The sequence below is a fragment of the Engraulis encrasicolus genome, chromosome 10 (assembly GCF_034702125.1).
Source record: "Engraulis encrasicolus isolate BLACKSEA-1 chromosome 10, IST_EnEncr_1.0, whole genome shotgun sequence".
Lineage (NCBI taxonomy): Eukaryota > Metazoa > Chordata > Actinopteri > Clupeiformes > Engraulidae > Engraulis > Engraulis encrasicolus.
The window spans coordinates 49769143-49781642 of NC_085866.1; the positions used below are offsets into that span (position 1 = coordinate 49769143).

General features: G+C 49.0%; 1 protein-coding gene across 4 annotated transcripts in view; it reads right to left on the reverse strand.

Moving 5' to 3' along the window:
• The window catches only part of LOC134457267 (nuclear receptor coactivator 3-like), a 143312-nt gene that overhangs the window by 14348 nt on the left and 116464 nt on the right, over positions 1–12500 (reverse strand). For all 4 annotated transcript variants that reach the window (XM_063209183.1, XM_063209182.1, XM_063209184.1 and 1 more), the window contains 8 exons: positions 12266–12406; positions 8538–8685; positions 7118–7857; positions 4958–5893; positions 4307–4620; positions 3038–3140; positions 2231–2431; positions 1–217 (listed from right to left, as the gene is read on the reverse strand). The exon at positions 1–217 is cut by the window's left edge and continues 44 nt beyond it. In XM_063209183.1, the coding sequence (XP_063065253.1) occupies positions 1–217; positions 2231–2431; positions 3038–3140; positions 4307–4620; positions 4958–5893; positions 7118–7857; positions 8538–8685; positions 12266–12406 (2800 nt within the window). The remainder of the gene's footprint in view (positions 218–2230; positions 2432–3037; positions 3141–4306; positions 4621–4957; positions 5894–7117; positions 7858–8537; positions 8686–12265; positions 12407–12500) is intronic.

The window sequence follows — 12500 nt, forward strand, 5'->3', positions numbered from 1 at the left end:
ACACTGTTGGAGCGGCTGACCATGGGCCCTCCTCCCCCTCCGCCTCCTCCTCCTCCCATCATGCCTTTGGAGTTGTAGTCCATGCCTTGGGGGCGCCCCATGCCCTGGGGACCACCAGCCGCACCCACGGGACTACTGGCACTAGAGTGGGGCATCCAGTCCCCTGAGCCCCCCATGGGGGAGTTCTGTGGAACTGACATGCTGCGGCTCATCATTCCTGCAGGGACGCAAATCACAGACGCACACATGCAGTACATGTTACTGACTGGTGATCTTCTGATTGATATGACCGGTGATGGGAAAGGGGTGAAAGGGGTGAAAGGGGTGTGAGTGTGTGAGTGTGAGTGTATGTGTGTGTGTGTGTGTGTGTGTACAACATCTTTTCGCAAATGTACACATTCCCCGTAACGTCCTGAGGGAACTGAACAACACAACTGTGGCGACAGTAAGGAGGTGGTTTGGCCTGAATAGCCACACCACCCGTGACTTCATCCACCATTCTGCGCGTGAGGGTGGACTAGGGGTACCAGACATTGAATGGACCTATATCGCGACTAGGCTGGCCCACTTAGTTCGAATGCTAAACAATGACGATCAAACCGTTCGAGAAATGGCCCGTGCGTCGCTGTTTCTCGACATGAAAAAGCGCAAAGTCCCCCAAGCCAAGGAAACAGAACCCAGTTTCCTTGGTTTTAGGAAGAAACCCAATGGAAAGCTGGACGTAAGAGCAGTCGGGTTTGGAGTTAGGTCAGATTGGCCAGACCTCAACGACTTGTGTAACTGGAGCGGAGTCAATTTACACTGGTCTCAGTCAGGACTGGTAGACGAGAACATTATTATTAGGAGTGCAACAATCACCGTCTGCGCAACATTTGGGGATGACGGAGAGCGCGCATTCCTTCCAGCATGCAATCGCGCGTCTCTGCTGTCAATCAAACACCAGCAGCGCAAAACGCGCTGGACTGGGCTCAAAATGCAGGGAAAATTAGCTTGTATTTCCTCAGCAGACCAGTCAATCTCCCACAGCATATTTAAAAACGCATCTATTGATGAGGACATCCAGACTTTTACAGCAAAGAGTAGACTGCAAGTACTACCAACCCGATTCAACCTTTCAGTCTGGTACCCCAACTCATTCACCCCCTTCTGTATACACCATGGACAAACTCAAGTCATAGAATCCATGTCGCATGTACTGAATGGCTGCACATTCTACAAGAAGCTGTATATATCTAGGCATGACCGGATTATAGACCTTTTATTAGAAAAACTGCAATATGTTTGCCCCTCACCTGTAACAATGTATACAAACTGTGTTCTGAAATCCCAAATGTTTGCTCTAAACCAGAATCCAACTGCTTTTAATGGACTGAATGCAACTAAACCAGACATCACTATCATTGATGAGGACAATCGAACTGTTGATATAGTGGAAGTAGGATGTTGCTTTGACTCATATCTAGAAGAAACGTTTTGTGAGAAACTAATGAAGTATCAACCACTTGTGCAGGAAATCACTGTGATGGGCTACAAATGCCAATATATAGTGCTTGTATTTGGAAGTTTGGGCCACGTGCATAGACTGGCCACTAGGGGGCTAAGGATGCTAGGCTTCCCAAAAATGAATGCAAAAAGCTTGCTTAAATATTGTTCAATATCATCAATAATTGGTAGTCGACACATATGGAGAAGAAGGTGCTGTGTATATCCTTGAGACTTTTACCCCACGGACTATTGATCACTGAAGTGACACTTATCTAGTTCATGCCTGAGTATCTTTGCAACTGACAAATTTGTGTCTATGGAAACTCAATTTTGAATTGTGGGCACAAATAAAGAAGTAAACTGTGTGTGTGTGTGTGTGTGTGTGTGTGTGTGTGTGTGTGTGTGTGTGTGTGTGTGTGTGTGTGTGAGTGAGTGAGTGAGTGAGATTTTTTTGTGAAGGGAGGGTGAGCTTAGGACAAAGCGGTGATCAAAAAGATGTTGCAGATATTCTTTTGCATGGCCCAACTCTGGACGCCGCCGTCTTGGGCTGGCATCATGATATTTCATGATGTTACAGCCACCTACAGGATAATATGTGTATTACCGTGTCACCAATTGATGGTAGCGTTATGCCGACTTAACATGGCGGTAAACTGACTGGAGCCATTCGTTCCAATAGAAAAGGAGTGGTCAACGCTGCATCTAGTGTTCATATCTGTGGTTCCACTGCTTCGTGGACACATACCCATGTTCCCGGGGAAGTTGTCTGAGGCCGTGCCCATCATGCGCTGTCCGTCCAGGCTCTCCTGTTTGATGGGCATGGTGGGGCAGGGCCCCGTGCTGCGTCTGCCCGCCGCGCCCCCCGTTCCGCCCAGCTTCCCGTCCATGGACACGGCCCTTTGGAAGGGCGCTCTGCCGCCTGGCCCCAGCGCTGGACTCCTACCACCTGCATCCAACCAAAAGCAAAATCAGGATTTACTTACCAGTACTTTAACGGCATGCAAAGTACCAGGATTTATTATACAGTGCAACTACAATTACCCCAAGTGTCAATACTTGAACTCCTAATTCTTAACACTGACTGCGCAGAATAATTTCATGCTTCCAACTCAATTTGCCACCCCAGCTCCATTTTTTTTAAAATTCAAATCAAACAGCAAACAGAGCAAACACTGCAAAGCTCATACTTAACTAGCAAAGGCACAACAGAGTTTGCACAGGAACTCGTGATAGCAGAGGAACTCCAGCAGAGTCCTAGCAGAATTCTAGCAGAACCCTAGCAGAACTGTAGTACTCTAATAGAACTGTACTCTAATAGAACTCTAATAGATCTCTAGCAGAACTCTTGCAGAACTGTAATATAACTCAAGCAGAACAGTAGCAAAACAGAACTGAAGCAGAACTCTACTACATCTCTAGCAGAACTCTAATAGAACTCTGGCAGAACCATAGCAGACGTCTCTAGGGAAATTGTGGTAGGTGGTGTAGTGTGTAGCCCCAGTTGGGCTTCATGTATCAGTGTAGGTGTTAGGGCATGGGCAGGCTACTGTACCTGGTGCACCATCGTCAGCGAATCCTGGTGGCTTACTCCCTGCTTCTCCCCCCATGGCTTGCTCATGAAAGTCTCCAGAGTTCTTTAAGCCCAGGAAATCCAGCTAAAACACACACGCATGCACACACACACGCACGCATGCACACACACTTCATTAATATGGTCATCAGGTACACCTTCCAATTTTTTCAGGTGCTGAACATTTTATACAATATAATATCTATTTAATGTACGAAATCCATTTGTGAGGCAATTTCCAATCAATCTGTGGGGCCATTCCTGTTCCACAGCGAAAGCATTTCTGGATATTTATGGCTCTGATGAAGCAAATTCTCAACTGAAAATTCTTTAATACCTACTCAAGATAAAAAAACAAAACAATTTTCTTAGTCTCCACACTTATTCCTGACGTCAGCGAGAGGGAGGGAGAGAGAGGGAGAGAGAGAGAGCGAGAGGGAGAGAGAGAGAGAGAGAGAGAGAGAGACGGAGGAGGAGGTTATAATGACTCATGGCAAAGGGGCAAAGGCTGTTTGAGGCTATGTAAGAACAGAGAGAGCGAGAGAGCGAGAGAGAGAGAGAGAGAGAGAGAGAGAGAGAGAGAGAGAGAGAGAGAGAGAGAGAGAATGAAAGGAAGAGAAAAAGAACGAGAGAAATCAATGTTCTCAAATTGCGTGTTGCACTCCTGAGCTGTGATTAGCGGTAGTAATTCGGTGTGGCCCGAGGGCAGCCAGAGGAGTGCAGTCATCTCCACTCCTCAGCTCAGCTCAGCTCAGCTCAACGCTCCACTCCAAATGAGGCTGCAGCTGCCTCAAATCAACACTCTCACCTGCTCTGATCTCCAGCCGGGGATGGAACTAAATTATTTAACAAAGTACAAAAAGCTAATCTTGGATGGAGGGGGGCAAAGAGGAAAAACCTGGGGACTGTTGTATTTTAAATGGAAATTGTCTAGTGTGGTTTTGCCGAGTAACCATAGAAACCTGGGTTGAGGTGATGACGAGGTAGCAGCGACTGATGGCGTCACAGAGGGCCCATGAGCTACTGTTCTGTCAGAATCAATGACTAAAGAGAGATTTCCAACTCCAAGTAACTTTTCTTGATGCATATATCGACTATGATTTTTTTTTAAACAATGCCAGGCAGCTAGCCAGATGTTCAGTTTCAATGACCAGCCTGCAGTACAGTATGTAGTGTATAACTGGCAAGACAAAAGTAGGTGTGTGTGTGCGTGCGCGTGTACATGTTCCTTCGCTTAACAGGATGCCTCACCTCATCTGTTGGCTCTGACTTGATCTTGGCCTCCAACCCCCCCTCTGTGGCTCCCGTCCCCAGGCCTCCTCCTCCTCCTCCTCCTCCTCCGTCTCTGCCTCCAGCAGCGGAGGAGGCGGCTGCGTTGGCCCCGGCCGGCCCCCCCTTCCCCTCCAGCTCCTCCAGCTTTGGCTTGACGTCGGCGGGCTCTTTGGCGTCGTCCTTGTTGTTGAGGAGGTAGTGGAGCAGCGCATGGCTCTTCTCCTTCTTGGGGCTGTGCTGCTCCTGCTTGGCCTCCGCCGCACCTGCGCCTCCTCCGCCGCCACCTCCTGCACCTACACAGATGGATTGAGTGATTGATTTTATCTGACAATCTCAGTTCTTGAATACAAGCAAATGCATGGTTTGATTGCAATTAAAACTGCACCACACACAGAAAGATTGTTGAGTTTTTTTTCCTTTTTCTGTCATTTTTTGTCAATACTTGAATTTTTTCAACACCTGACCGATCTACTTTGGCAAACTGGTGTTTTCATACTCTGAATTGGTAAAGCACACTGAGCTGCATGTTTGTACGTATGACCAGTGCTAAATAAGTACAGTTACTATTATTATTGTCATTACTATTATTATAATTAGTATTATGGTTATTATTGCTATTATTATTATTACCTCCGGAGCTGGGCCCGTCTCCACCAGGGGGCACCATCCCCAGCTCGTGGGGCAGCTTGCCGGTGGCCTCGGCCGTGATCTTGGCCACCTCGTCGGGCGTGTTGCCGTTCTGCAGCAGCTTGTGCAGGATCTTGTGCTTCTCCTGCAGCGAGGCCGTGTAGTGGGAGGAGTTGAGGGCCAGGGAGCCCGGCCCGCTTCCGGCTCCTCCCGGACCGCCAGGTAAGTTGGAGGAGGACGAGGACACGCCTGTGGAGGTGGGGCTAGTCACGCAGCCCGGTTCCTTGCCCTCCATGCCTGGGTTGTTGGGGCCCCCGGGTCCTGATTGGGGTCCGGAGGGGCCCGACGATCCGGCTCCCACCCCTCCCAGGCCGATGTCCTCCGTGGGCGAGGTGAGCAGCTGCAGCAGCTTCTTGTGGCCTTTGCTGTCGGGCACTCTCCTGGGCGGCTCCGTGGACGAGGACCCCGTCTCGCCGCTCCCCTCCTGTCCCGCTCCTTCCTTGCTATTCGCCCCGGGAACTTGGCTGTCGGGCCGGTCCGAGCTGCCGCTTTCGCTGGGATGCGGAGGTCCGTGGCCGTGTTGTTGGTGGTGGTGGTGCAGGGGGTGATGGTGGTCCCCACCGGGCCCGGATCCGAAGGCTGCCCCTGGGCTCTTGGAGGAGTCGCCGTGGCCTGGAGGTCCTGGAGGCTTGCCCGGCGGTCCACCACCGGCGGCCGAGGAGGCAGAGGAGGAGTGGATGCTGGGGGAGCTGTCTGGCTTGTGGGCAGGCGAGGCGGCGGTGAGGGCTGAGGGCAGGGAGGGGAGGGAGGCCCCAACACCCTCGCTGATGGCCTGCAGGGCGTTGAGGGAGCTGCTGGAGAAGGAGGTGCTTCCTCCTCCTCCACCACCACCTCCTCCTCCAAGACCACCAGCACCTGGGCCCATGGGGGAGTGCATGCCTGGGTGGGAGAAATAACATTACACCGCTGTTAGAACACAACATAACTCAAAGTATGCAAGATTAGTTGTAAGAAATTATTAGGTTACCTTATGGGGCTTGAAATTCTCTCATCATTTATCCAAAAGTGTCTAATTGTCTGTCCTGAGGAAGTATGATGACCCAGCAGCCTGTTGCACTAACTGGTCTGTTTGACTAGCATGCCTTGCATGAATGGAAATGTTCATCTTCAAATAAGTCCATCCTAAACTACTGGGCACACTGGAGCTTTGCATTGAGTCAAACTGGGTTTTGTGCTTCAAGCTTATGCCATTTAGTTTAACACTGCACAGATGTATGATTTCATATTCAGAGTATGTTTACTTTTTTGTTTTTGTGTGCATAGCTATGGGTTCTTCTGCAAATGGTGTTTCAATAAAAAACAATTTAGGCAAAAATGACTAATGTATGACGTGCGCAACATTTCTGGAAGCAAATATGTCAGCAAGCTGAAATTCATTTAAGAAGCCTCCGAGTTGTATAATCTCTCTCTTCCCCAACCCCTGTGGCGCCATACTCTGGAGAAAAGTGTGTGTGTGTGTGTGTGTGTGTGTGTGTGTGTGTGTGTGTGTGTGTGTGTGTGTGTGTGTGTGTGTGTGTGTGTGTGTGTGTGTGTGTGTGTGTGTGTGTGTGTGTGTGTGTGTGTGTGTGTGTGTGTGTGTGTGTGTGTGTGTGTGTGTGTTTGTGTGAGTTCGTTCATCTCTTCCAATTTTTTTTCTCCACACCTCCTGGTGAGAACTGGCTGTTGCCCATCTTAGGGCTGTCTTTTGTTTGTGTTTGTGTGTTTGTGTGTTCGTGTGTGCGTGCGCGCGTGCATGTGTGTGTGTGTCTGTTGGATGCGTTTGTATTTGTGGTTATTTGTCTCATCCTCCCCTCACCTCCTGGTTTGAACTGGCTGTTGCCCATTATGGGGCTTCCCTTGTTAGCATTTGTGTGTGTGTGTGCGTGTGTGCGTGCGTGCATGCGTGCGTGCGTGCGTGCGTGCGTGCGTGTGTGCGTGCGTGCGTGCGCGTCCGTGTCCTTGTGCTGTGCGTGCACGTGTTTCCTCCCCTCACCTCCTGGGCTGAAGTGGCTGTTGCCCATTTTGGAGCTGCACTCGTTTGCATTTGTGTGTGTGCGTGCGTGTGCGCGGTGTGCGTGTGCACGCGCTTGCATGCATGTGCATCCGTGTGTTTCCTCCACTCACCTCCTGGGCTGAACTGGCTGTTGCCCATCTTGGGGCTGCCCTTGTTTCGGGGCGACATGAGCAGACTCTGCTGGTGCTGGTGCTGGTGCTGGGGACCCCCCGGGTGCTGCATGGATCCGGGGCTGCCGGCGGGGCTGTTCATGCCGGCTAGTCCGTAGCCGCCCGTGGCCTGGAACGGAGGCTGCTGCTGCTGCTGCTGCTGGTGGTGGTGCTGCTGCTGCTGCTGCGGGTGAGGATGGTGGTGGTGGCCCTGCTGTGCCTGCTGCATGCCCCCGTGACCCCCCGGGTGGCCCATCTGACCCATGGGATTCATGGCGTTCATCTGGTTCATCTGACTCATCTGGTTCATTTGACTCATCTGGTTCATTTGACTCATTTGGTTCTGCATCTGCATCATCCGGTTGCCCATGTTACCCATCATGCCCCCTGCTCCTCCTCCTCCTCCGCCAGGGCCTGTGTTGGGGCCATACCCTCCTCCTCCTCCACCAACGCCGCCACCCATCTGGCCCATGTGCCCCATGTGGGCCTGCTCGCTCATGCCACCGTAGCCCCGGTTCATGCCCCCACCCATACCCCCGCCCATGCCACCCATGCCGCCGCCGCCACCGCCTGCTCCTCCTCCGGGTCCTCCCATGTTCATCTGGGCGTTGGGGTTGGCGCCGGTGCCCATGCCTTGCTGCCTCATGCCCCCACCTTGCATCATGCCGCCAGGCTGGCCCGGTCGGCAGCCACCCTGCTCCCTGCGGAGGGGGAGAGGAACAACACAAATACAGTGAGGGAAGGACGGGGGCAGGAACACGGGGTGGTCCGGCCAACACTATCACTACACCACCAGTCAAAAATAAATAGGGTGAAACACAGTTCCGTTATGAGATTACCACTAACTTTGTGGTTCAAAATCTATTCATGCAAGTTAGTAGTGATGTCAACAATAATCGATTCATGGGGGGCGGGAAATTCAATAATCCATTCATGCCATAATCGAGACAGAATATTGTGTTCAAGTTTCAATTACTTCCGTGGGCATTTCTGGAGCAAGTGAACACTGCAGGACTGATGCACACAACAGCCAATAAAACGTTGTTCAGTATTTGACTGCTTGTACTGCTTTATGACTGACGAAAAATGTGCCTTGCTTTCAGTGGAAATATAATGCATTGCAATGCATTGCAGAATTGGACTGCATCAATTTGTATCAAATCATTACCTCCCAAATTGTAATCGAACATAATCGTAATGAACAGCACTACAAGGTCACTGAACGATAATCCAATCCAGGTACAATTGCAACTTGCATCCCTACCAGGGAAAAAAAAAGCTTCTTAACAGAGGATGGCCCGGGCGGCCCTCGATACAACATGCATGAGTAGATAGACTAGGAGCAGTCGTTGCAGTCCTATGCCCTGGCATGGCTCCTCACCTCTGCAGCAGGTGGGTAGAGATGAAGCCTTGGGGCTCGTTGGTCATGGGGTGGCGGAACATCTTGCTCTTGGTCTGCGCGGTGACCGGCGTGCCGTCGGACAGAGAGAAGCGGTACAGGGGCGTCTCCGCATGGCCCTGGAGATAGGCTGGAGAGGGGGATGAAAGATGGAGAGAGAGGAAGAGAGAGGCGAAGGTAGAGGGAGAGGAGGGTAGAAAGATAGAGAGAAGATGTTAGAGGGAGAGAGGGAGATGGGAGCAAGGGAGAAAGGTAGGAGAAAGAGAGGAGGGAGGGAGATGGGAGGAGGGCAAGATTGGAGATAGGGGGAGAGAGAGAGAAGGAGAGAATAAGATGGGAGAGGAGGAGAGAGGAAGAGAGAAGAGGGAGAGACAGAGAATCAGGGTGGGAGATAGGATGAGGGCAAGATCGGAGACGGGGGAGAGGGCGAGGGGGAGAGAAGGAGAGAAGAGCAGAGAGGAAGAGAGAGAAAATAGGGAGAGGGAGATGGGAGAGAGGTAGAGACAGAGATATGGAGGAGAAAGGGATAAGGAGAGGGGGCGATGTAAGAGACAGAGGGGAGAACAGGAGAGGACAATAGAAAACAAGAGTGAGCAATACGAAAACATAACTTGGGCTACATCTGCTTTCAGACTTCCCAACTCCCAACATCACTTTGTTTTGGTCAACAATGAGTCTTTACGTCCGGAGGTCTTCCAAGGAGAGCCTTGTCCTCATGTACAATACAACACTCTGAGCAGTGGGTGGGCACCCAAATCTCCACTTTTACTGATTCCTCCATACTGTATAGAGGAGTTTGCTCTCATTATTTTCTTCAACTTTGATTGACTCTAGTGAGGCAAACTTTCAAGAGCAATTTTGCACAACGTTGCATATTTTCACTCATACGGTACTTTGCAAAACAGTTCTTTGTAAATCTTACAGCAGCTTTTACTAACCGACACTACTGTATACTGTACTGAATGTAGGCCACTGTGTTTTGATGTTGCATATACACTGTCTGCATGGACAATGTTCTCGGCCATAACTTATTTATTTCCAAGCCCCTTCCGACTCCAAACCTGCGAGGGGAAATATGGCTTTTCTGAGGCGTCCTTAAAGCAGATGTTGCTTTCTACCCTTTACGCTTACTAATTTGTGTACATGATCAAATTTCTGACTACAGTGCTTGCTGACGTGGTGTCCTTCATCATTCTTAGAACTGTAGAATGATTCTACAGTTGCACCTACCCTCGTGGTAGTAGTGCTGGTGTGACCAGGGCTAGCCATCATCCCTTAACACTTAAGCCACAGTAAAGAGATACAATTTTGCCCATGAACAACAAAGTGGGTTACAGCAGTGGTTCCCAAACTGAGAGTCGAAACCCTGCGGAGATAATACGTTACAGGGGGTCGCAGACAAATTTGACTTTTGTATAAAAATGGGGGAAAACAACACTGGTTAATAGTGTGAATTCTCCATGAATAAGTTAGTAACAGTACTCATTTATAAGGCCAAGTCATGTTCTCACTTTGCCTGTTATTATCAAATTGGAATTAACAGGGTGCCTACAGATATTCCTAGGTTGAATTTACTACCTTTTACTACCTTTTTACTACCTTCATTTTTTTTTTTACCACCATTACAACATCGATCTTAAACTGACTACAGAAATGAAATAGCTTTCCAAATCCTATTAATAACACAAATTAATAATGTTTTTATAATTTAACAAGTTCATCATTGAGTGTGTTAGTACAAGTTATTGCAGGTATGTTTCAAACATTTCTCAACAATTCGCCATTTATAATGGTTAACTAATAGTGCAGTGCACTTTTAACAGAAGAAGTCGCTCTTCTCAGAGAGTAAGAGGAGAGAAAGAACCAGCAGTGCACCTTGAAGTGGATTCCTGCAGTCAATGTCCACCAGGGCTCTGCTAACTTTTTGCAAAAAACTTTTGTCTAAAAATTGTTTTCAGGTGCACCAGCACAAAATCTAGGTGCACCCAAATGCCCCCCAACACCTGTGTGTGAGAGTCTGTGTGTGTGTGTGTGTCTTTAGCAGAATCAGAGAAAATACTACACAGGATATGACAAAATTGGCAGTCATTACAGTTATGGCAAAGTTTTCGTGATTTGGATAGGGAACACAGAATCCATAACCAGCCTTGACTACCCCTTAAGCCTAAGGCACCTGCAAAAAACGCCTGCTGAATGACAAAGCCAGGGATGTCAAACTGAAATCAAAATTAAAATAACTTAAAATTCATTATTTTTTAAAAGGGACTACAATTTCACATTAAAAAAACACTCATATGGTAGCTAGATCGATAGATAAGTTGATTTTTGTTTGTTTAGGTGGAAACCGAGGTGAACTTGGATTTGCCCTTCCCCATTCTGGATCGCTCCGAATGATGATTGTGGCATTTAGCAAGCGCTTCGAACAGAAGCGTCTGCGTCTCTCGTCACACTCTCTCTCTCTGCCTTGGTGCATGAAGGAAGCCTTGTCGACACATAGTACGTCGCTATCAAAAACATCTGCGATTTCCCGGGAGACTTCGCGTGTCAACTCTTGACAGTGACTGAAACGGCCCATTCTTTGCGCTTGAACCTTACGCGTGAATTCTATCAGTAGCCGCTGCTGTTTGCATTTCGTTTCCCTCCTTACCCTCTCGTCCGTTTCAAAACTCCCTGATTTGGTTGAGCACCACCTCGCTAGTCGTTAGCACATTATGAACTCGGGTAGTCGAACATGTTATTTTGAAAAGTCGGGCTGCCTATCAGCGCAAGGTGCAAGGGGTAGCCAGAGCAGCGGAGTTGAAGGAATAGCCGCAGTCCCAAAAACGTTTTTATGTTTTGATGGGCTAATACCTAGCACTACTGCAGAATGACTAATGGCCATTAAAATGGTGTTTAGCATTGTCAATTCATTTTGTTTTTGGCTGGATGCACCGGTGAAAAAACATTCAGCCTCGCAGTCTTTTACTCGACCGATTTGTTACATTTCCACCAATATTACGCACCATGTTACGCACCAATTTCCACCGCTTCTAACTTCATTAGTATTGTATGAACAACAGCTAATCTCAAACAGACAGTCATCATGGAATTCATGAAATTATGTTTAGCAGACCTTTCACTGTTTCACATCCAACCAGTTTAGTCGCGTCTTGCAGAACGTAGGCTACAAAATGCCTAGCAGGCAGCTGTGGCGCTGCTGATGTCTGACGCCTGTCAGTCAGCTGCTAGTTAACAACTACCGGTAGTATTAGCACAAAGCTAAATCAGTTCACCCAGCGTCCGTCCTTGCCGCTGCATAAAAATCAATTTGCCGAGATTTGAGATCACGGGCTACAGGAATCCAACAAATTAGAAAACAAATAAGACCATGTTGTAGGGAGTCAGGGAAAATTACTACCATTTGAGATGTGGCTTACTACCTTTTACTAGTCATTATTTTGGACTTTTTCATTTACTACCTTTTACTACTTTTTACTACCCCGTGGGCACCCTGCTTTAGCAATAGTAACAGACACATTAAGTTTGGCTTTGGAATATGGGGGGTTGGCTGGTGTGGGGTGGGGTCACAAAAATATTGCCGGCAGAAAAAGTTTGGGAGCCAGTGGGTTACAGTGGCTGTAAATGGGTCCAAAGTGGTGCTACCGTAAGGTGCATGCTTGTGTGACGCTCTTCCACCTGCTCAACAACAGGCCCACTGCTGCTGCACCTACCCTCGTGGTAGTGGCGCTTGTGTGACCAGGGCTGTCCGTCGCTGTGCTGCAGGAACATCTGGATGCAGCGTCGCAGCAGGTCCTCCCAGCCAGGACGCATGGTGGCCCGCAGCGAGCTCTGGTCAATCTGGATAAGCTTGCCTGGAGTGAGGGGACATCAGTGGACACATTAGAAAGGAAAATATTGGGTTTTAATACAGCATCTGAAACATTGTTGACTCCACCAATGAGGTTA